The sequence below is a fragment of the Taurulus bubalis genome, assembly GCF_910589615.1.
Source record: "Taurulus bubalis genome assembly, chromosome: 19".
Lineage (NCBI taxonomy): Eukaryota > Metazoa > Chordata > Actinopteri > Perciformes > Cottidae > Taurulus > Taurulus bubalis.
In genome coordinates this window covers 1,952,178-1,977,548 of record NC_136607.1, presented here as the reverse complement: position 1 = coordinate 1,977,548, position 25,371 = coordinate 1,952,178, and the positions used below count along the sequence as shown (strand labels likewise).

The window sequence follows — 25,371 nt, the reverse complement described above, 5'->3', positions numbered from 1 at the left end:
TCATGGAGTTTTAAAATGGTTATTTCCAGGCCTGGAAAAGTCCTTGAAAAAAATAAAATTCCCAAAAGTTTTGTAAAAGTTATGTAAATGTGTTATATTCATGTGTTCATGGAAATGTGTTATATTCATGTAAATGTGTTCTATTCATGTGTTCATGTCGTTCATTTACGCTGAGTTTGAAATAATTAATATGCTTTTAAAAGAAAGACGCTCAAAATATAAGCAGGCATACATACAGGCATCTATATAAATGTTTATTCTTTTAATCAAACTATTGTCTCATTCATTTGTGTCATTTAATGACTGAATTCTCATTGTTAGTTTAAATCTCACTTTTTCATGTATACGAGATTTCACTAAATGTTTGGTCGTGGAAATTTGGTTTAATTTTTGGTTTAAAATGGAAGAGTCATGGAAATCCATTGGTCAGAATGTGTATGAACCCTGTATAGGGATACTATCTGAGTTTAATTATTTTTTTTCTGCAATCGGATGAGTAAGATCAGCGTTTGCGTTCATGCGTCCCTGTAGCCTCCAACATCACAGCTCTACTTTGTGTGCAATCTCAGGCTGCCGCCAGTCTTCGCATGTAAACTATTCATTAAAAAAATCAACATTGCTTTTTAAAAATCAATCAAATCTGCTAAAACGTAATATTGTGATACTCAGGTGTACAGATATTTTCTGACCCCTCCCCTCATTGCCCTCAGGCTTTGTGTAAGGACAACATCTACCCCGGCCTGGGCATGTTCGCCAAAGGCTACGGCAAGAACAACGAGCCGCTCCGAGGCTACATCCTCACCTTCGGCATCGCTCTGGCCTTCATCCTCATCGGTATGGCTAAAGATTTGAGGCTGCAGTGTAAAAAAAACATACTAACAATAATGTGATTTTTGCATATATGTAATTTCCAAGACGTTACCTGGAAAGATGAATGTCATTTGGTACTAACTATAAGGGATATAAAGACAATTGGGGCATTCCCAATGGATTTAATGCGTTTTTACAGAGATGTAGGTTGAAGTTAGAATCCTCTATTGTCTCTTACTGACGGGCTGAGAGGACATGACATTTGAGTTGACTGTTTTTCTGTTTTCTTCTTGCAGCGCAGTTGAACATAATTGCCCCCATCATCTCCAACTTCTTCTTGGCGTCCTATGCCTTGATCAACTTCTCTGTGTTCCACGCCTCACTGGCTAACTCGCCAGGTAAGAAATACAATGTGCTCGAGCCAGAAGTTCAGGCTGCAGAGGAACTTATAAGAGATGTTTCTTGTCTGATTGGGAAAACGAGCGGCTCATCGGCCGCTGTGACCGTCACGGGTCACATGGTGTTGGATGGGGTCTGGGGCTCCAGAAGGGATTACTTTGAGGCTCGAGGCACGTCGAACTGCTCTAAAAGCTTAGAGCTACAACTCACAAGACAGTAGTTATTATTATTATTATTATTATTATAATAATAATAATAATAATAATAATAATAAGCCCCTTTCACACGCGCTGCAACCCTGAACTTATGTCGCCATCAGCCGGAGGAGCTGTACGTGAGAAAGCAAACGTCTGAACCCGTTGGACCAGACATTAAACAGACTTTACTCCGACAGCTTCCTGGTACAAAGTCTGTGTTCTGTCCAATGGAGCCCATGTGTGACTCGAGACCCTCACTGTCCAGAGAACTGCCAGCAGGCGGGGAGGCGCCGTTTCTATCATGCGGCCATTTACGCAAAGAAAGCGGCAATCTGGGACTTTTGTCGGTACGGATATATTCAAGAAACGACCGCAGTCTCGGCTTGACTGTTCACTGAATCATTAGTTCACACATTGTATTCAATAGAAGCCCCTTAGTTAACACATTGTATTCAATAGATGTATCTTAGTTAACACATTGTATTCAATAGAAGCACCTTAGTTAACACATTGTATTCAATAGATGTATCTTAGTTAACACATTGTATTCAATAGATGTATCTTAGTTAACACATTGTATTCAATAGATGTATCTTAGTTAACACATTGTATTCAATAGAAGCACCTTAGTTAACACATTGTATTCAATAGATGTACCTTAGTTAACACATTGTCTTCAATAGATGTATCTTAGTTAACACATTGTATTCAATAGAAGCACCTTAGTTAACACATTGTATTCAATAGATGTACCTTAGTTAACACATTGTCTTCAATAGATGTATCTTAGTTAACACATTGTATTCAATAGAAGCACCTTAGTTAACACTTTGTATTCAATAGAAGCACCTTAGTTAACACATTGTATTCAATAGATGTACCTTAGTTAACACATTGTCTTCAATAGATGTATCTTAGTTAACACTTTGTATTCAATAGAAGCACCTTAGTTAACACATTGTATTCAATAGATGTATCTTAGTTAACACTTTGTATTCAATAGAAGCACCTTAGTTAACACTTTGTATTCAATAGAAGCACCTTAGTTAACACATTGTATTCAATAGATGTATCTTAGTTAACACATTGTATTCAATAGATGTATCTTAGTTAACACATTGTATTCAATAGAAGCACCTTAGTTAACACTTTGTATTCAATAGAAGCACCTTAGTTAACACATTGTATTCAATAGAAGCACCTTAGTTAACACATTGTATTCAATAGATGTATCTTAGTTCACACATTGTATTCAATAAAAGCACCTTAGTTAACACTTTGTATTCAATAGATGTATCTTAGTTAACACATTGTATTCAATAGATGTATCTTAGTTAACACATTGTATTCAATAGATGTATCTTAGTTAACACATTGTATTCAATAGATGTATCTTAGTTAACACATTGTATTCAATAGATGTATCTTAGTTAACACTTTGTATTCAATAGATGTATCTTAGTTAACACATTGTATTCAATAGATGTATCTTAGTTAACACATTGTATTCAATAGATGTATCTTAGTTAACACATTGTATTCAATAGATGTATCTTAGTTAACACATTGTATTCAATAGATGTATCTTAGTTAACACATTGTATTCAATAGATGTATCTTAGTTAACACATTGTATTCAATAGATGTATCTTAGTTAACACTTTGTATTCAATAGATGTATCTTAGTTAACACATTGTATTCAATAGATGTATCTTAGTTAACACATTGTATTCAATAGATGTATCTTAGTTAACACATTGTATTCAATAGATGTATCTTAGTTAACACATTGTATTCAATAGATGTATCTTAGTTAACACATTGTATTCAATAGAAGCACCTTAGTTAACACTTTGTATTCAATAGAAGCACCTTAGTTAACACTTTGTATTCAATAGAAGCACCTTAGTTAACACTTTGTATTCAATAGAAGCACCTGTCACCAGGCTGTGACGGCGTCCCCGGTTTTAGACCGTCTGGCTCTAGTGACCTCAGAGGTCAGCACCGTGAAGACACTGGGCTGCTCGTCAACTTGAGTGAGAGTCCCCTGAAGTTAGCCTCAGGCTGAAGATGGACATGGCTTCAGCCAGCGAGCCGCTCCACTGTTTGCTGTCATTCCACTGAAATCCAGAGCTGCCGTTTCAAAATCTAGTGTTTTTAAAACGCTGGTGGGAGCGAACCAAGAGACAGTTATGGTACCATATTGGATACAGCAATAATGAAGGATATTCCACAAGTTACCTTTTAGGTTGCACCTACGTCTTTATCAAATCTTTTATTTTGTATTATCTGAACGTGTCGGCAGCTTTTTCAGGAGGTGATGTTGCATTTTCTTTTATTGGTTCTTAAAGGGTAACGTCTGTATTTTTCGACCTGTTTTCCTCACGTTTTTGTGTCTAAGCGACCAACGGGTACAACACGTTTTTTTAAATGTCCAGTATTGAAGGAGAACGCTGCAGCCGCTAAACGAGCTGCGAGGGCAACTGAACAGAGTCTGTGACGTCCACAGAAATGAAACTGTATGGTCGTTGGGTCCGAGTCTGGCTCAAAGAGACGTCTCGTTGTGAGATCTGAATACCAGAGCGTTCTTCCTCTGTCTCCCGCCAACACGACTCGTCCTTGAGCGAGACTCGATCCTAACGTGACCGGACACGGGTTATTCTAACAAACCGGTGGCAAAAGCAAGCCCTTTTAGTCCAGATGTTATTACACAGGCGTCTCCCTCCATGCTGCACCAAGCCCAGAAAACGTTGACCCTATTAATCAGAAAAACGCGGGAAATGGGGTCCTGGTTGAAAATACCAAAGTTATCATTTAAAGGGGGAGTTCACCAACAGAAAAGTATTCTCAGCGACCTCCAGTGGTTTTCCTCGTTGCAGATGGATTTGTGTTTTTTATTTGTCCGGGTTTGGAGATCTTTCTCTGCCTCCAATGGAATTGAGTGTGTTGCATACAGGATTGGGAAAAAATTTCCAGAAACAGAGTTGGTCTTTCTTAACAGCAAAGAGGAATGTACAGAACATGGAGGTACCGTTAGCAGGCCTCCCGTTCGCAGCAGTTGAAAGGATTAGCTTTGTTCATCAAGTCGTTTGACAAAAAGCCAAAAATGAAACCGTGTTGTTGATGTGCTCTGCAAGCCCGGATCACCGGGATCATGTGACGATTAGAAGCATGGGTATGCAATGCAATCCATAGTAGTTAATAGACTGTGTGTGTTGTTGCACTCCCAACAAGACCAGCAGAGCCAGAATCCCCAGTTTCATGTATATAATAAGATTATTAAAATGATAGTAATGAATCAGAACCTGCTGTGTTTGGATCAGCAGCTCTTAAAGAAACTGAGCACAAGTTATTCATACATTTGTAACTTATAAATATTGAAAGCTAGATTCAGTAAGCGATGGGAAATAATTGGGCTGGATAAGTGGCTTCAATACTCTATTTAGGTAAAGTGCTGTTAAACCCTTAATTAAACCATTGGGCCTCGTGCGAGGAACCACCCGTAAACACAGATTAGATCTTAAATGGACGTCAATGTTCTCGCTTGCGGTCAAATGTTTCTGGGGAGAGATTGGGAGAACTCTGGGACCAGATGTATAATCTCTTGTTTTTGGGTGAGCTGGCTCTTTAGACTGTAGCTGAATGAAATGCATACAACAGCTTCTTTATATTGAGTACTGTGCTTTTTCCCCCTTCAATACCAAAGCTCTAGCAGAACTCCAGGTACAGATTCTCAGTCTGCTTCTCACTCCAAGCAGGTCATATAATTACATGGACGTAAATGGTACATGACTGAATTGGAGGCCGGCAGTAACACACACAGAATGGGATGCATTTTACTGCCTCTGCAGCCTCAAACTTTTACACCCCCCATTCGGTGTTCTGGCCTCTTCAGGGCCGATCTCTGGACACATAAAACCCCTGAATGGGGCTGAGGACCAGCGCGTCAATGTACCCTTTATGTCCTGTGGTTTGTTTTAGACGCTGTCATTGTGTAACACACACAGTCTGACTGTGTCCCATCACTAAAATCCTACTAGTCTAGTTTCTGTGGTACCCAGTAAACCAACATGGTCTCTAATAGCTGGGATAAGCTTCTGGTCTCCAGGCTAACAGGCTGCTAACTCCCATTCTTTAACCCAAGCACATATCCCACTTTAACGTTATCCATCCTCTTTAACAGCATTTTTGCTATTTTAAGACCATGTTAATGATGATTATTGTAAAAATGTTCATGGAGGAGGATTTTAGTAGAATTGCAGGTGTGACTTAACTTGGTCCCAGTTTAAAAAGTCTAACAAATCTGACTTCCACCCAACCGTAACATGAAGTTTACCATAAATATGACTTCACCAACATTGTGATGCAGATATGTGACGAGTCCCTTTGGTGTTTTTGAATATGGTCCTGTTTGCTGCAATGCGCTGACTTGTTCCCGTCGGTGCTGCAGGATGGCGGCCGAGCTTCAAGTACTACAACATGTGGGTCTCGCTCATCGGAGCCATCCTGTGCTGCGTGGTGATGTTCGTCATCAACTGGTGGGCGGCGCTCATGACCAACGTCATCGTTCTGGCTCTGTTCATCTACGTCAGCTACAAGAAGCCAGGTGAGTGACTCAGTCCTTTTGCAAACAAACACTTATACCCACAGAATAATATATGTTTTGTTATGCTATAATTACGAGATCAGTATATAGTGGCGTTAATATAGTTGAAATGATTCGTTTCCCACTTAGATAAGAGGTGAGGGTGAAACTGCTAGCCTAGCCTAGCTTAACCGAAAGTGAATAACATGCGCTGTCCAACAAGCTGCCTGGTTATCATGACTTCATGAAGTAGAATATGCAGATAGTTTATTGAAATGATTATAGTTTAAGCTGTTTTTAGGTAAATAACCATGTATTCCTTGGCCCAGCAGCTCTATGCTCATAGTAGCATAAGTCAGTTAGCGTAGCATTGGTGAACTAGCATATTCCTCACAACGCTAACGCAATATGCTGAAGGGTGTTATCATTTATGTTTTTCTTTATTTCCGTCCAACACTGCTGTGTGCCGTAGCTGCTCTCATGCCAACATGTCATGAGATCCTGATGTCTTGTTTATTTCTACGCGTGTTATTGGACATATAGAATGGACACAAGATAAAAGTCTGAATTAAGAAATCCCACTGCTGCACAACAAAGCTGTCGAGTTGTTCCACCTCCTCCAACACAAAGCTGTCCTCGCAGCTCTGAACACACACCTGTGTGCACACTCAGTTTGACATGCAGCTACACACACACGCGAGGCCTTCTCGTTGCCTGTGACGCCGCATGGGTCAGCCGGCCTTCGGTCCGGCGGGACGTCCCGTAAACACACTTCCCAACTGCACTGTTTGTTTCTGCCTGCATGCGTCCGCCCCACCAGATGTGAACTGGGGCTCGTCGACCCAGGCGCTGACCTACCACCAGGCCCTGACCCACACGCTGCACCTCAGCGGAGTGGAGGACCACATCAAGAACTTCAGGTACCGAACACAACAAGCGCCTCTACGAAACCACACGCTAAACACGCTAAACACGCCTGTGGTTACCGTCATTAGGACTGTCATTGTGGGGCCAAAGTCTTTTACCCCGATACGGCGCATCACATATCTGGATCATCTTAAAGATCACGATGTAGTTTCTGGATGAAATAACCACTCAGGGTTCTTACGCTCATGGAAAACTTGGAAAAGTCCTTGAATTTTAAAATGGTTATTTCCATGCCTGGAAAAGTCCTTGAAAAACTAAAAATCACAAAAGTTTAGTAAAAGTCATGTGTTCATGTGTTCATTCACGCTATTGTCTCATTCATTTGTGCCATTTAAGGTTTACTGTATGCTTTGTATTCTCATTGTTAGTTTAAATACTACATTTACTCACTTTTTACTGTTTACACCCAGATTTCACTAAATGTTTGTAATGGAAATTTGGGTTAAGTCATGGAAATTTCATGACTTTTCCAATGGATTCCATAAAATTAAATTGGTTTAAAGTCCTGGAAATCCATTGGTCAGAATGTGACTGAACCCTGCTTAACACGACCATTGGCTCCAGTTTAGATGTCTCAATCAGTATTATGAAGTAAAAAAGTGTCTTCTGTTGATCCATGACCTTGAAGAAGCTGAAGTAGTGTTACTCCTCGATGTCCACATGTGACGTTTTCTCTTTCTCTGAGCGCTTCACATGTTCGAGGGCGTATTAGTGTTAATGTGCCTTTGGGCTGTTCCCATGGCAGCGGACCAAGCAGGAGCTTAAGAGGCATCTTCAGCTCCTCTGAGCTGCTCTTGTCACTTCTCACCTCCTCCATTAAATCCCTTGGTGCTTAACATGTTTGCTTTGATGTGCGCTACTCCGCTTCTTTCTTTCTTTCTTTTCTTTCTGTCCCGTGTTCAGATGGCTAGAGGCCACTGTGAAGGTCACACGAAAAAAGGGTCTGCAGATTTAGAAGCTAGTCGCGCTGCAAAGGACACAAACAAATTAAACTTTGATTGCTATGTGCACAATTCAATATTAATTCAAAAGTAGTTTCTTGCGCACTTTCATTTTAAAGGTATTGCTATATCAACAAAAGTGTAATACCATTTTGTTTGCAGACACTTTAATCAAATACTGTGCTTTTTAACAGCAGTAAACCCTTTACACAGTAGCAGCTAAAATATTATTATTGTAAACCTCAACTTGAATATGAATGTAATCAAATATAAAAACAAAGCTTTTTGCTGCTGCCTGGGCATCAACATTTTATTCAATTCAGTTTATTTTGTATAGCCCAACATCACTAATACAAGTTTGCCTCAAGGCTTTACAGTCTGTAACATAACATCCTGTCCCGGGACCTCACATCGGATCAGGAACAACTCCCCCAAAAAGATAGTAAAAACCCTTTCACAGGGAAAAAAGGGGAAGAAACCTGAGGGAGAGCAACAGAGGAGGATCCCTCTCCCCGGATGGACAGAAGCAATAGATGTCATGTGACCAGAATGAATAACGTAACGGAGTTACAGCGCATTACATGAATGTGACAGAATGTATTCATATTTAGTTTAGTTATATCTAGTTTGTTATAGGAAAACTAAACTAAAACTCATACGTCCATCATTTGCTGGTATCAACGGTGTGTATGACTTTCAAGTGATACTTGACATTAAGATTCTTTTGAAAGAAAAGTGCGTTAAAAATTAAATGCATTATTATTAGTATTACTTCAGACTCTAAGTCCTCCAGTAATAAGAAAACTTGTGTGTGTGTGTGTGTGTGTGTGTGTGTGTGTGTGTGTGCAGCCAGTGAGCAAGAGACTTTCAAATAATAAGAGAAAATCTGCGTTAATGTGCAATAAAATAATTGTCCCTCCCATAGTAGACCCCAGGTTAACGTTCCCCGGCTCTCTCCCTGCAGACCCCAGTGTTTGGTGATGACGGGTTACCCCAACTCTCGCCCGGCTCTTCTGGATCTGGTCCACTCCTTCACCAAGAACGTGGGCCTGATGATCTGCGGTCATATTCGCACGGTGAGTCAGAACTCTGCTGTTTTTAATTCATTCATCCTGTTTCTGGCTCATTCATTCATCAACAGCATTACACATATTCAGTAACAATGCAGTAGAGTAATACTGGAGTTTTTGCAGGTTAATACCAATATTGAAGGATACAGACTCTATTGAGCCGGACGTTTTAGTTTAACTAAACAAGTTTGTGGACAAACGGCGCTGGAGAAGATATCCTTGACGTTTCCCTCCCGGCTTTTCTTCTCACCAATCAGCTGACAGTATGAAGCATATACCATGAATATAAGTAATTATTAGGAGATATACTGGCTCCTTTTGGGAGTATATCTGGGCTTTTTTGAGCCAACGTTAAACTTGTGAACGTTCATCTACTGATCAATATTTTCTTGCTCTGCGTAAATTCTCAATTATCAATTCTCCCCTTGTTTACCATCATAATCACGGTTGTGTGATTTCTCTGCATAACTCCCCTTCGTGCTCACGGATGAGCTCATCGGTGGTGATGCGAGGGACGCGTTGCACCCGCGGCGTAAAAGCCTTTAACGAACCCCCTGCCAGCATAACGGCTCCACAATGGCCGGGCCCTCTGGATGAATGCAGGCTCTGTGCAGCCCAGAGGCTCCTGGGAACACACCGGCCTCCACCAGTGTTCCTGCTTCTCTTGCGTCCAAGTTAAATGAGCTAGACCTTCTCAGCTCATGGCGTCACATGCAGTTTCCTGGCTGAGGAGCAGCTTTTCTTCTGAAATAAACAAGTCCCTGATGAGGAGAGTCAGGGCGCCAGCTTGAATTCTCCCGTCTGTGATCTGATTTAAATGAAGCATTCTGTGACGTCTGACCTGGTTAATGTGGAGCTGTATTTGTTATATTTGCTGTGTGTGTGTGTGTGTGTGTGTGTGTGTGTGTGTGTGTGTGTCCACAGGGCTACAGAAGGCCGAACTTCAAAGAGCTGGCCACGGACCAGGCCCGGTACCAGCGCTGGCTGCTGAAGAACGAGACCAAGGCCTTCTACACTCCGGTGTTCGCCGAGGACATGAGGCAGGGCTCGCAGTACCTGCTCCAGGTAGGAAGCGGCTCCGCCTCAGAGGATCCAGCCTCTGCTGCTGTGATGATGTCATAGTCCAGGGCTCTGCTGCTCAGTGCCAACAGCTAACAGTCCTCTTGCTGCTTGTTGCTCATAAGCTCAGCTTCTCCTGGCTCGCCGTCTCATAACCGTTCAGAAACCGTTGCCAACCAGAAACGTTTGAAGTTGTTTCTCCAGGTCGAGGGCAGATCCATTCTTTGTAAGAGGCCATAAAGTTATTACTGACTTTGGACCACGTATGTCCTCAAACTGTCTCAAATCAGATGTCGGGTTGTTTTCATAACCCAGTACCACACACTTGGTCTCATCAGGCCGCGTGTGAACGTATAAAACGGTTTCCAAGTTTAAGGAAGTATGGAATCATTTAGTATTTTTCTATTCGCACAGAGCTCTCGATTAAAGGCCCACGCCAACAACGTGTTTCTCTCAACACTGCCTCAAGCCCACTCATACTAAGATGTCAATCTTCAGCTCATATTTAGTTTTCTTTCTTTTTTAAGGGCGCAGTATTTTATCTAATCTTAGAACTCTTCCGTTCTTCTGGTGAGAATTTCAACGAGCTGACAGAAACGGTTTCTTTCATTTTCAGTTTTTATACTTTTTTCTTGGTGAATATATTGGTTTTATTTTCATACGAGTGGAAACAATGAACCTATGAAACTGAGGTAATGAACTCAGAGTTTCCACCTCAGGTGTGAATACCTGGCAGTGACGGGCAGCCGGAGAGCGTCTGTCCACTGGAATGCCTTCACTTTTCATTTCCTGCTCCAGAAGGAACAGTGATGGTAGGAACGTCTCCTTCCTCGGACTGAATTTGTTTTAAATTCTTCCCCCTCAAGGCGGCGGGTCTGGGTCGCCTCAAGCCGAACACCCTGGTGCTGGGCTTCAAGAACGACTGGAGGGACGGAGACATGATGAACGTGGAGAGCTACATCAGTATGATCCAGTGAGTGACAGCTCCTTCAAAGAGACGGCTCCAACACCTCCTTATACTTAAGGCCGCAGGGTGGACATCTTCTTAGAGAAGCCAACCCATTCAGTCTCACCCGACTCATGGATGTGCAGCAACTCACACTTTGAGAAGTCATAGAAAAGGAGGTCATCTGGACACACACACACACACACACACACACACACACACACAGGCATATCTCCTCACACTTTGTATTGGTTCTGCTTCCTTACTCTTGAGGTCAGGCGGTTAAAGGCTCGTCTACATTTTCCTGACATCGTTCATCATGCTAGCATCTTATTTAAATTGTTCTTCTAGAGCTGCAGCTATTGGTTAGTTTAGTAATCCACTGTTCTCCCAATCATTCAAATGTTAAATGGACTGTACTATTTGGATCTTTTCTAGTCTACAGACTACTCAAAGCTCCTCAACTTGTCATCATTCACCCATTCACACCCTGATGGGAGGAGCTACCAATGCATAAAAGAGAAAATAAGAAGGAACAACTAATTGTAACATACCTTCTTTTTTTCCATCCCATAATATCATCTTTAAAAACTAAACTCATGAAATATCATATTGCAGGTTTCAGGGCTCCAGACTGAATGTTAAACATTTATTATAATAAATAAAACATATTGTCAGCTATATAGTGGTTATCTGCACAATTCATACTATTCGTAAATTTGATAATTATGTATTTTAATTCAATATTTGCTTATTAAAAATCAATCTTGGCATGAGGAGTTTTAATGTTTTTCAATGTGAGTGTTAAATAGTTAACCGGCTCATAATTCATCTCTACTGTAATATCTATATCAAACTTCTTCAGACTTTTGGATTTATTCAAGTTTCTCACCGTTCTTTCATTTTATTTTACAACAATATTATACTTTATTTGTAGATAAATTGTAATTTTCAATGAATTACTTGATTTATAAAAATAAATTAGACCCTGAACCCATCAGACCCATGAGCACAGACTGTGCAGCTGGTATCCTCATCCAAACGGAGTAGAACATAGTATTGGAAGTATTCCTGGTAGTACTACATGTACTACACACACTCAGGAGAGCAGTGTTGGTGAAAACCTGTTTCAAGTCATGTGAGCCCGTAATGTGAAGGGCTGAATGAGTTCCTGGTTGTAAAGTGTGGGGATTAAGTTATTAGAGCCGAAGGTCAGAGATGGTTCAGCCCAACAATATGAAAATCACTGCTAATGCGCTCAGCAATGCGCCTTTACTTTCCATGCAGCGACTCAACCTTCACATGTTGGAAGCTTGGCGTGTTGGAAGCGTGTTTAGTGGAGCTCATCACGCTTCATTCTGCCCTTTTCCTTCTTCCCAGCGAATCCTTTGACTTCCAGTTCGGTGCCGTCATTCTGCGCCTGAAGGAGGGACTGGATGTGTCCCACATCCAGGGACAAGGTAACACACACACACACACACACACACACACACTTACACACACTTCAGGAGACTGGTTTGTCTCCAAAACCACATCGGAAATAATTAACACGGTTTATGATGATGATGCCATGAACAACTAAAACCACACTTCAGCTGTTGAGTGTCACATGCCGATGAAAGTTGGGGAGTCATGAGTGACGGGTTTAAAAAAGAAAAATCTAAACGGCAGAGGTCAGTAGAGGTCGAGCCCCAAAAATGCTGGATCCTACGTTTCCCATTGTGCAACTTGACAGTATTTCTTGCTGATGTCGTCATGTCGGCCCAGACTGGCCTTGGAAACACATTTATATCATTTTAAAGTTCTTTGAGTGCGAGGAGAAGAAGACCCTCTTGTCTCTCCTCTCCCATGTGGTTAAGATGCCTGGAAGCCTCTCTAAATACTTTGACTCGCTGAACTCATTAGCGAAGAGCAGCAGACCAAAACCAGCTGATCGTCACTTCCACCAGTTGGAGAGACTTGTGTTCCTTCTGTGAGCATCTTGATGGGAAACTAAATGACATTAGTTTGTTGTCTGGTTAAAGGAATATTTCACCTTTCTTGGTGAATTTAAGTAAATCAAAATATCCTTTGACAAACTCTCTCACAACTTATTACAAAGTTACCCTTTAATTCCAAAGAGATGCTTTTTATTTCCATCACTTGAGTTCCCTTTGTGCTACATCTGCTCTCCACCAGTCTTCTAACGGTTTCCTGTTTGTGTTTCTCGCCCCGCGCTCACTCGGCCTGCTTCCCACCCTCGTGTCCTCGCCGCCGCTCCACTTCCTCCCAGATGACCTGCTGTCCTCCCAGGAGAAGTCCTCGGGGATGAAAGATGTGATCGTGTCCATAGATACCAGCAAAGACTCTGACGCAGACTCGTCCAAGCCGTCGTCCAAGGCCACCAGCCTCCAGAACAGTCCGGCTATGCAGAAAGGTCAGCACACACACTCGCACACACACTCGCACACACACACACACACACTCTCTCTCTCACATTTTGGGTCTAGGTTTCTCTCGTGTTTCCACAACAATCACCAACGCTGGTTTTGTCAAAATGAACCTTTAATCCTTCTCCCCCTTCACCCCCACCCGTTATCCAGGAAATCACTTTAATACCATTCTCAGAGACCCCTTTTAATCCATCAATGGCTTCCTTTATTATGCCTGTACACACACACACACCCACACACTGCCCTGACAGGAAGTGGCCTCAGTGACCCATGACTCCAGTCGTCCCACTGGTCCAGTGTGTTAGTCCACACACAGACCCACAGCTCTGGGAAGTCATCCGGTATGGATTCTGTTCAATGATTTGTTGTTGTTTATAGTTTCTAAAGCTTTTCACATGTGAACAACAAAGCCCTGCACTACTGCATGCTTACTTCATGGTCTTCTTGTGGGATGGGCTACGTTGACACGGCTAAAATGAAACCAGTACCTTGTAAAGGTCAAAGCCTGGGTAACAATATAAGCCTGGTGACATACCGTCCTGAGCACATGTCGCCCATTAAGGGGTCGTGTCCATCACTCCACTCATCAAAAGAAGCAGCTGAGACGTGTTTTAATAATACAGCCGTGTGTGTGTGTGTGTGTGTGTGTGTGTGTGTGTGTGTGGCTCCAGCTCTTCCGTGTTTAGTCGTCTTGATAAATTCCTTTCCTTTCCTCAGCACCCATCCCATAAATACCACAACATCGCCGTGTCCGTTAAACAGAAATACCATTTCTAATTGCCTCTGCATGTTTTTTGTATGACGCCGCAGCAGCTGAGTGTGTGTGTGTGTGTGTGTTAGTGGTAATGAGCGTAGGGCCACACAAGAGGCAGCCCAGTGGAGATGAATGTCTTGATTTGGGTAATCCTCTTAGTCCCGGCCTGAGCTCCTACTGTACCTGAGCTCTCATTAAGTCCACCTCTCGCTCTGACCCCAGCCGGTGTCCGTGGAGGCGTCCGGCTTTGGGAATTAGAGCTGATTCATGCGTGTTTGATTCCCTTCACATGTCCGGGTGCTCACCAGATGGCCAGTTGGCTTCATCTGGAGGTCCAGAGATGAGAGAACAAGCTCGTTGTTTTCCATGAAGCGTCGTATCTGTAAACCTTGTGCTGCTCCACTTCATGTGCATTCCTGACCGGGTCGTGAGCCGACGGCACGTCGAATCGACATTTCATTCTCCGTTGTTGTTTTCTCTCCTTTTGTTTCCCAGATGACGAGGAGGACGGCAAAGCTACCACACAGCCGCTGTTGAAAAAAGGCAGGAGATCCACTTTATTGTGTTGCCTTAGAACCTCTTTCCTTCTTTCCTTCTTTCTTTCTCTGCTTCATCCTGTCTATCCGTCTTTCCATCACCTCGTTTCTCTGTGTATTTAGAGTTCCTCTTGTCCTAACACACCGTCCCGCTGTCTCTCGTCTCGCATCACTCCGTTGGCTTTGGGGAATAACCTTTAGTCTCTTCCTCTTCCTCCTGCTCTCCTGTTAGCAGCTTGTAGCTCAGCCCAGTCTCTGACGCTGTGGTAGTGCCTTCAACTCAATCCAAGTCTTGAGTATTTAATGTTGTGAGCGTGTGCCAACATTTCAATTTCCTCCTCCTGTCTTCAGTGTGTCTGCTGCTGCTTCTCGCTCTGGAGAGGACAGTCTGTCTGTGGCTTTCTTTTCCAGGATGAAAACTGCTCATGTTTTCATGTCTCCAGCTTAACCCTGAGCTGCTCTCCCTCTTCCTCTGATGGTGTTTCCCCTGTGGCCATGAAGCTAAACCATATAATATAATAATATAATATCAAACTATAATGGGTTCCATTGTCAAAAATGCAAAATAATCGCCTGGGAATAATATTTGGAATGCGGAGGAGTGTTGTAGAGACGTCTAGGGCTCTGAAAGCCACCTGTCAATCACAGTAAGCCCCGCCCTAAAACATCCTTTATGGTCTGTTTGACTCTAAATGACCATAATTTACTTTATAATTTGTATTGAAGAAGACTTGAAACTAGAGATTGAGACATAAACTCATGTTTACAATGTTTACTGAGGGAATACATCAAGAGAAGTAGAGTCATTTATATAGACTTCTATACAACCAGAGGAGTCACCCCCTGGTGGTCAGGAGAGAGAATGCAGCTTTAACACATGAAGCATAGACTTCTATGGATATTGCAGTAACCGACATGACTGAGTCGGTGACTCTTCACATAAAGAAACCCGTTAGTGACGCATCAGTGCACTTGCATATTTAAGTACATTTTGATTTTGCTTCTCATTTTCCAAAGCATGCTCTTCATTCTCCGTTTTCTATCTTGCAGGCAGCCGTTGTGTCCGTTCATCGTATTGAGCTCTGAAAAATCAGCTTTCTGACCTTTTTTATAAATTTCATTCAGTTCATAAAAAACAATACACCCGAGTTAAAAGCAGTGACCAGATGATGGTGAAACAATCCCCTTACTTTATCGTACCGGTGGCTGCCTGGAAGCTGGGGAATCAATCTAAGAACCTCCTGTATGAAATGTGTTTGACTGATTCATAAAACAGAAAATGAACAGATCGCTTCAGAGAATCTGTGACTTCCTCTCCTTACCTTGATGCTTTGGAAAATGTGTCATGTTGTGCCGAAACGAGCAAAAGTGCTGTTGCCGGATGATGCGTTTAACTTCATAGGAATTAACAAATCCAAAATCCAGACACCTAAAAATGTACATCTGCAGGGGAAACACCAATCACAACTGAAGCTGAGGTTTGATCACTCGCCTTTTAGTTTTATTAACATTGTGTGATTTGTTGTAAGTGCCTACCATGTTTACCAATAGCCTTACTGACATCTAATCACAAGGTGTACACACACACACACACACACACTCTTAACGGTCCATAAACGACACACAGTTTGTCCACAGTTGTTTGCTCCTAACAGGCCAGCAAAGTCCGTAGAGTCACGACAACGCTCTCCTGCCATCTAAGTGTGTGTGTGTGTGTGTGTGTGTGTGTGTGTGTGTGTGTGTGTGTGTGTGTGTGTGTGTGTGTGTGTGTGTGTGTGTGTGTGTGTGTGTGTGTGTGTGTGTGTGTGTGTGTACAGACAAGAAGAGCCCGACTGTCCCGCTCAATGTGTCCGACCAGAGGCTGCTGGAGGCCAGCCAGCAGTTCCAGAAGAAACAAGGGAAAGGCACCGTGGACGTCTGGTGGCTGTTTGATGACGGAGGTGAGTGGGAGGTCGTCCCAAGGTCATCGAGGTCATCAAGTTATCCATTTAGAGCCAGTAGAGCGGTGGTTCTCAAACTGTGGGGCACGCCCCTCTAGTGGGCGCAGAGGTATTACCGGTGGGGCGCGGGGGGAGATTTATTTTTTAAATAATCATTTTTAACTTTATTAATCCCAGAGTGGGGAAATTATTCTCTGCATTTTACTCATCCTCACACATATTGCACTCATTTTGTTTTGTTTGGCACAAGTTGGACATTACTGTTATGTTTAAAGTATATTCAGTGCAAAACGGGTTAATTGCAGCCACAAAAGGCAATTTGTTTGCCAAATATTAATTAGTTGTTTGCACAGATATAACTTTATTTGCATTGTTCGAACAAAGTGATTGATTGAATCTGGCTTACTTGGAAGGGATTTCAATTTTCTTTATTCTATTATTTATAAAAGCACGGATGGAGGAGTCGCAAAAAGTTATTTCAATAAAAATTCAGCATGGACCATTTTGTTACAATTTAGTTGGGGCGGTGGGGCGTGAACATATTTCTTCCTCCGAAGTGTGAGAACCACTGCAGTAGAGCGGTTATGAGAGCGACGCATTAGGATCCTCTGCTTGAGGACCAAGGAAACCAAATGACACCGGTTTAGTTTGTCTTCCTACCCAGAATCCCCAGCTTGTGTTTCCCAGACCGGCAGCCATGCTTCACCTCTTTCCTGCTTTGTTCCTCGTCCCAACATAAATGTGTACAGAGAAGCCGTTATTATGACTTGCAACTCATAATTATGTGATCTGTATCCATAGAAACAAATACTAAAAGTGCGAACTCAATTTGTATTGGGGGGCGCTACAATAAATATATACAAGCATCAGTGTGCATGTGATTTAGATTATAATAATCTATAATGTTAAAGAAGAAATGGCACATTCAGACAGAAGGAGGCGGAGTTTACAGGAAAAGGCTTCAGCCGTAAATGTGTTATCTGGCGATGAGGAAATGTTTGCTTTTCCTCCAAACTGTCGTTATTATATTCACACATCATTTAAAAAGCCGCCATAGAGCTCTATGTGGACGGTCTCTGTTCAACACAGAGGAGATGGCCAGTCAACCCCCCGCTGTTGGAAAGATGAAATCTATTAGAGGTGTTGATGAGTGGAGCCAATATGTTGACGTGACTCATTCTTTACTGTCAGCCCAGCGGGGCGTAGAGATGTGAGCGAGACCAGAGGCGTGACTCGTGCGTTCAAGACGCCGGCATGTGACACTTCGATCCGGCTCGTCGCCTCACGGCAGCCGATCACTGCTGACAGCAGACTCCTGTTGCTCTGGAGGACGATGTCTTTACTCTCTGACTTCCACGTGAGACCCAGCAGGTGCTTAGTGACGACGCTGTGTCCCGTCCAGGTCTGACCCTGCTGATCCCCTACCTGCTGACCAACAAGAAGAGGTGGAAGGACTGCAAGATCCGCGTCTTCATCGGAGGAAAGATCAACCGGATCGATCACGACCGCCGAGCGTAAGTACCGCGACTCTGAGGCTGACGCTGAGCGAGTAGAGGATGTCATGTTCTAGTTCACCAAACCATTATGAAGCACAGCTGCTGCAAAAATGTACTTTTTTAAAATTGAGATTACATAAACCCTTTAATTTCTGCAAAAAAAGAAATGCTAGAATAACTGCCACTGCTACTCCACTGATATTAATAATTATTACTTATGGTAATTGTTCAAATATAATAAACGTTAAAGATTATTATTTAACATAAAACAAGTGATTATGTTACTTATAGTTACTTTTATTCTGGCCATCATGTCTCTGCACAGCTTTCCTTTCAGCACCACTGAACCCAGAGCCGTCTGCTCCAGACCTTAAATGTTCTGTTCACAAGTCTACGAGGATCTCGAAATACACAAATCTAAAAAGTCTTGTGAATGCACGTATTCCCTGGAAAAACCTCTCATCTGTGTTTACATCTCACTGCACGGGGGAACGTGAGCGTTTCATATCACGCCAACACCTTCGAGTCATGCTTTTATCCTGACAATCATCAAAATATGCAAAAAAAATGCTAAAAATGTCAGTTAAACATACTGGAATCAGTGCCTTACATTTCAATAAGAGACACATGTTTTATTGCCTCACAGATGGGACAACGATCTTTTTTTGCGATCATCCTATTTAGTAAGAAAATAAAGAAGCGATCTTAAGTTATGTAAATCATAAGTACCCTCATCCTCCCTCTCCAGTAAAATCCCTTAAACTGTTACGTCATTCTGACTGAAGAAACAAGCGATCTTGTTTCAAACTCCAGAACCAGTATTGAGTTTGAAACTCAGATGAAATGTTTTCAATGTGTAACATGATAGCAGATCCCTCAACTGCGATGTGCAATAAAACTACTTCACAAAGCTAAAGGTCGCTAAAGGCTAAAGGTCGTACCGGATATAGAAACCGTTTTATCAAATTAGATTATTTTGTTTTCTTCTAGCTTTTTGGCCGCTCCACGGTACCGGAACAAAACAAACTGAACTACTTGTCTGCATTACAATAGTAAACAATAATAACCCAGCAAACCTCCCAGTATGTCCTTTTTAAAGGAGGCTGCAGAATAGACTTTATAGAGCATCTGTTTGCCCGCCAGGCCTGCAGTGAACTTCCTGTCTGCGTTGTGGTGTTTCCCTGGATGAGTGCAGTGTGTCACTTCCTTGTTATTCTGTGGAGAAGCTTTTCCCATAACGTCTCAGTACTGTAATACAGTACATGTGCTGATATGAAGGCATGTAGAGTTTATGTCAGTGTTTTTATGTTCATTGATGTTACAGGAAAGCTTTCTTTCCTACAGTGAATATGAATAGTGAAATGGTTAGCTTAGCATGAAGACTGGAAGTTAAAATCAAAGAACCCTACCAACACTGAAGCTCACTGATTAACATGCTGCTGACAGATCTGGTCTGTTTGGAGAATAATTACAAGGAAAACAAACTCGTACTCAGATAAAACATGTGTAAGCATTTCTTTCAGTCAAAGGTGCAACAACACAGATATCATTAACATCAGAAGAACTGCTCCCAAAGTCTGGCACCGACCATGATGTCACGATCTCCCTCCTTCTTAATATCCATAATCTGACTCCCTGAAAGAAAGCAAGTGACCTTATTCACACGTAATGGGATGCCATGCCCCTCCCCCCTGTGTCTCTCATTGTCCCCTACAGCTGCCTCCTTCCTCCTGTTGTTGGATAAAATTAGCTTGGCGCTAGCAGCAGCCTTTTATCCCTCTGTGTGCGAGAACACAGAGAGGTTGTGTGCACTTTAACCTCCCCTCCGTTTGTTTACTGTGGAGCTACACATTGAATAAAGGACACTTCAATGTTTCCCTGTCGGACTCTAATGGACTCACATTACAGCTTTGTTTGTTTTACCGATGGGAAAGTAGTTGCTGTATATATTTGATAAAAATCGTTTATCTCATGAGTTGTGATTGTACAGGTGCCTGCACTTCAAAGGCTCACTTCACCCCAAAACCACTTCCAATGCTTTTCATAGCGAATGGGGGGGATTTATATCTATATTTGATTTGGCTGAAAATCACACATTTGACATTACAAGTGTGATCTGCTTATTTGAAGCTGAAGCTAAAGGAAATGAATCTCGTACAAAGAATGCCCCAGTGGCCCCAGTAAAGCCAGTCCCACCTGCCTCCCTCCCAGAGTTATGTGGAGCAGCTTCCCCGGGCCTCCAGGCCTCCAGGCCTTCAGGCGCCTCGGTGCCGTTATCTCTGCCCACGTTGGACTGAACTCGTCTTGCAGCCGGTTTCCAGTGATTCTCAGCGCTCTTTTCTTTCTTCGGTTCCTGTGCAGGATGGCCACCCTGCTGAGCAAGTTCAGGATAGACTTCTCCGACATCACCGTGCTGGGAGACATAAACACCAAGCCCAAGAAGGAGCAGTAAGTCTTCCTCCGTTTTCACCCTCATTCCTCAGAGATACCGGTTTTACTCGACATGCAACCTTTAAGCAGAAGCAGAGCGCTTCAGAGAGCTGCAGGCAGAAGCCACTGGAACGGATTAGAGCGTCAACTCAGAACTAGTGTGGACCTGAACATTATGTTATGAGAAATGTATCACGCCCTCTGGTGAAGCTGCTTCGGTGCTGTTGACCCCCGACCTCTAGAAGGAAACCTGCTCCACTTGCACAACCTAACAGGTTCCATTTGGAAGTGAAAACAAATGTAAACGTCCCTTAAATGTCACGGTGTGAAATCTACGTTTGGTCGGGCCGGTCAAGGCTGAACCTGGAATGAATTATTTGTATAGCACGGTTCATATCGTTTTGTTCTGCTTCATTAGCTGTATCCACATATCTAAAGGTGTTTTGAGGTATCATTAGAAAAAACATCGCTTTGAATTACACACACACGCTGTCATGAAAGCCAATCTCTGTTTGTTCCAGGATACATACACATAACATATGTCATATAAATGACATCAGACCTTACGTCTGTTAGCTTTGAACAGAACGTGATCATATTCAGACCAATAACTGGTTGTCTGGTATTCTATGGCTGTTCACGTGGATCCATAACCGGTTGGCTGAAAGTATCTTTGTGGTTAATTACAGTTTATTTGCAATGAAGGATTATTTGCTAACATTTCAGCTCTTTCAGTCTAACCTTAAAATAAAAGAGTTTGGACTTGACGGACGTCTTTTGTGTTTATAGCGCCGTCATAATTGATAGAAATGATGGACACCCGTCATGTCTCCATCTTCTGTTATAAAATAAAAAGTGTGTTCTGAAAGGCTTAATGGCGCGTTAGCGTGAACTAACATGACGCGGTCGCTGTGCAGGGTGTCGGCCTTCGAGGAGATGATCGAGCCGTATCGGCTGAAGGAAGACGACATGGAGCAGGAGGCGGCCGAGAAGCTGAAGGACAGCGAGCCCTGGAGGATCACCGACAACGAGCTGGAGCTCTACCGCGCCAAGGTCAGCAGAGACGATGTTCTGACCGGTTACGCAATCTCTCAAAAGCATTGACCATTTAAATGTTTGCGCAGTACAGCAACTGAGGCCTCTGAGCCGGGAGAAGCAGGAAAGCGTGTTCATGCTGCTGTCTTTACTGCTTTGATTACCGGCCGACCAAAGCTGCCGCCAGGGTTTAATAAAAAAGCTCAAATTGTCTCCCTGTATCTTTTCAACTTGATTTTAAAGTCCTTCTCTCAGTTTTTAATGCACTAAATGGCCACGCCCCCTCTCATATCACAGACTCCCCATCGCTTTATGATCCTCTACGAACCCTTAAGATCTTCACAGCTGCTCTGTAAACTGTTCCCACGGTCACCACCAACCCTCTGGGGATGCTCCGCCCTAAACACACGACCTGCTGACTCACTGGACAGTTTAACGACAACGGATCATAACGCAACGTTTTAATATTGCCTATAATATAATCTTCTATGACTATTTTTGGTAATCATATAAGATTTAGATGTTCTCCCTCATGTGTGGTTTTTAAATGTTTTTTGCTGCTGAATTGTAAAGCATTTGTCCTGCATCCTGTGCCTGAAAGGTGCTGCAGTCCTATCCCTATAATCCACTGTGACAGAGTGGAGTTGTGCTGCAGCGGCTTGTGATGTTTATCTGTAAGCTGAAACCGGAATGTTTCAACCTGCATCTGTTTGTTTTGCTCCTCAGACTAATCGTCAGATCAGACTCAACGAGCTGCTGAAGGAGCACTCGAGCACCGCCAACCTCATCGTCATGTAAGCTGCTCTCGTGTGTGTGTGTGTGCCTGTGTGTGTGTGTGTGTGCCTGTGTGTGTGTGTGTGTGTGTGTGTTCCTGAATAATCAGAATCAGCTTTATTGGCCATGTGTGTTTACACATGGATGGAATTTGACTGCGGTTTCACTTAGCTCTTCGTACTTATGTACAATAAACAAGATAAATGTAAAAAATACATGAACGATAACACAGGTGGCTTTAGTTCTAGTGCTGCGGATGTTTTTTTATATAGTTAGTGACCTCAGGAATGCAAGTGTTTCCTCTTTATTCGCATAACAGTCGTTTTCTGTGTGTTCTGTCATGAACGTCCTCCTGAAGCCTCCCCGTCCCCGCGGTACCATCAATGTGTCGCCTCACTCCCCTCCAGTGGGGCCGGTCAGACGGCTTTGCCTTGCAAACTACAGTCCCCTCAATCATTGTAATGACACCACTGCATTTGCACAAAAGGCCATCTACAAATATAGAAATACCTGCCCTAAGCACACCTGCCAGATCACCGCGTCGCCTCATCGGGTTTCTACAGTTCACAGGATTGTGACCCAAGCTGCTCAACTATGTAGCAGTGCTGTCACACCTGTACCGCTGTACCTGTGCCACTACACCCTCACTGTGGATAAAGGGCGTTTGTAGCCAGCTTAAGCGCTCTGCTGCCACCTTCTGTCCACAGTTATCAAGTGCACCCAGCGCTTCTACTGACCGAGGGAAACAATTATCCGGTGTTGCATTCTTGCTCTGGTCCGGTTCCGGTGATGAGGATTAATGACGAGACGCCGGGCCTCACGGTAGAGGCGTCCTGTACAGTATTGATCCGTGGCTCATTACTGTGGGATTGCTGTCACACACTTTAGTTATATACATGGCCTTACACAGATCAGTTATAAGATCTCTTCCTGGACGGTTTTCACGATCAGCAGATGGATTTATGACTAGTTCAGCTTTTAAAATCATCTTAAAAACACACCTCCAATCCTAACATCCTGTGGTTGGTTCATGTGCTTTCACACCACAAACGAACAGCACCTGAGTCGCATGGAGGCAGACGGAGAGCCACCTTTTTCAAGCGGACTCAGTTGTTTGGTCCACACCAGGGTTTGATTGTCAACTTCCACACCAGCTCAAACGATCCAAACTAACCCAACCAACCAGCCTAACCCTCAACCATTGGAGGCCAATGCCTAACTGTATCCATTGGAGGCCAATGCCTAGCTGTATCCATTGGAGGCCAATGCCTAACTGTATCCATTGGAGGCCAATGCCTAACCTTAACCATTGGAGACTAATGCCTGACCTTAACCATTGGAGGCTAATGCCTAACCTTAACCACTGGAGGCTAATGCCTGACCTTAACCACTGGAGGCTAATGCCTGACCTTAACCATTGGAGGCCAATGCCTGACCTTTACCATTGGAGGCTAATGCCTGACCTTAACCATTGGAGGCTAATGCCTAACCTTAACCATTGGAGACTAATGCCTGACCTTAACCATTGAAGACTAATGCCTGACCTTAACCATTGGAGGCTAATGCCTGACCTTAATCATTGGAGGCTAATGCCTGACCTTAATCATTGGAGGCTAATGCCTGACCTTAATCATTGGAGGCCAATGCCTAACTGTATCCATTGGAGGCCAATACCTGACCTTAATCATTGGAGGCCAATGCCTAACTGTATCCATTGGAGGCCAATGGCTGACCTTAACCATTGGAGGCCAATGGCTGACCTTAACCATTGGAGGCCAATGCCTGACCTTGACCATCAGTCCTATTACCAATGAATTCAAACAAAAACACCCCTGCTAACAATCCTCCCTCTGTGTCTTGCAGGAGTCTGCCGCTGGCCAGGAAGGGTGCGGTGTCCAGCGCTCTGTACATGGCCTGGCTGGAGGTGTTGTCTAAGGACCTGCCTCCCATCCTCCTGGTGCGCGGCAACCACCAGAGTGTCCTCACCTTCTACTCTTAAATACACACGGGAAAACACAAGTTTTTAAGTCTCGCATCCATTTCTGCCTCTGGGAGCAGACACACACACACACACACACACACACACACACACACACACATACACATACACACACACACATCCCAGTTCCAGTCCAGACCTAAGGTGCACCACATACACTCCAGAGACGGTAGACAACACAGCCACTGATGGAAACAACGCTGGTAATGTGACTAGAGATGAAGGAAGTGATATTGGTTGAGATGTGTAAAAGCCCTTATAGGAGTGTGGAGGGTTTAAGGCGCTGCTCCTTTCTTTCTATTTATTCCAAGATGTCTGGGTTTTTCTCTTGTAGCTCTAGTTTCTTCTAATTTCCTCATGACATTTTGTTCCATTTTTGACAAAGTTGATTGCTCTCAGGCTCCAAAGCAGTCACTCACAATGTTTTCATTGTCGTTCTCACAATACGGAATATCTTGATGTCATACTCGTCACGTTAATTGGACCAGTTTTTTCTTTTTTGTGATGCGGCAATAATCACCCTGTTGTTATCCTTAAAGTTTGGGAGAGAACCATGCAGAATGCTTTGCAACACCCTCTAAAGCCTTATGGATGTGCCTTCCAGTTGAATCAGATAAAATAATTATAATCTATCCAGATTGACAATATTACCTATTATATTAGTGGATTCTAGTTTTATTGAGTTTTAAATGTGATTCCTTCTTAGTTGGAGCATTGTATTTATGCGAGTGGATTGCATAGATTTAATTAAGGTTATCCACTTGATTGCATGAAGACTTTCTGTAATTTCTTTCACTTTTTACCCAAATCAATATGTTTATTTCAGGCCATAGAGTTTTTGTTGTTGTTTTTTTTTTTTATTCACCTTTTTTGAGTCTTCCTTTTTAAAGCTGTTGAATATTTGCGATAGCCTCAGCTAGTCGACGCATGACGCAGTTTATCTTTCAGGCGCCGTGCCTAGAAATGTTTTTATGGGTCTTAAATGTAAGATCTTGTTTGTCAAAAGATGTGAACGTAGTTCTTCCCCTGGCCTCGGCAGG

At 43.0% G+C, this 25,371-nt stretch overlaps 1 protein-coding gene across 1 annotated transcript in view; it reads left to right on the top strand.

Moving 5' to 3' along the window:
* slc12a2 (solute carrier family 12 member 2) overlaps positions 1-25,095 on the top strand; it is a gene marked incomplete at its 5' end in the record, with an annotated part of 54,315 nt that extends 29,220 nt beyond the window's left edge. The window contains 16 exons of the mRNA XM_079235091.1: positions 711-834; positions 1,107-1,208; positions 5,858-6,013; positions 6,813-6,912; positions 8,825-8,936; positions 9,855-9,995; positions 10,856-10,962; positions 12,316-12,395; positions 13,208-13,351; positions 14,617-14,664; positions 16,475-16,597; positions 18,000-18,111; positions 20,455-20,541; positions 21,441-21,576; positions 22,285-22,352; positions 24,196-25,095. Of these exons, the coding sequence (XP_079091217.1) occupies positions 711-834; positions 1,107-1,208; positions 5,858-6,013; positions 6,813-6,912; positions 8,825-8,936; positions 9,855-9,995; positions 10,856-10,962; positions 12,316-12,395; positions 13,208-13,351; positions 14,617-14,664; positions 16,475-16,597; positions 18,000-18,111; positions 20,455-20,541; positions 21,441-21,576; positions 22,285-22,352; positions 24,196-24,331 (1,776 nt within the window). The 3' untranslated portion in view covers positions 24,332-25,095. The remainder of the gene's footprint in view (positions 1-710; positions 835-1,106; positions 1,209-5,857; positions 6,014-6,812; positions 6,913-8,824; positions 8,937-9,854; positions 9,996-10,855; positions 10,963-12,315; positions 12,396-13,207; positions 13,352-14,616; positions 14,665-16,474; positions 16,598-17,999; positions 18,112-20,454; positions 20,542-21,440; positions 21,577-22,284; positions 22,353-24,195) is intronic.
* Positions 25,096-25,371: the final 276 nt, after the last annotated feature.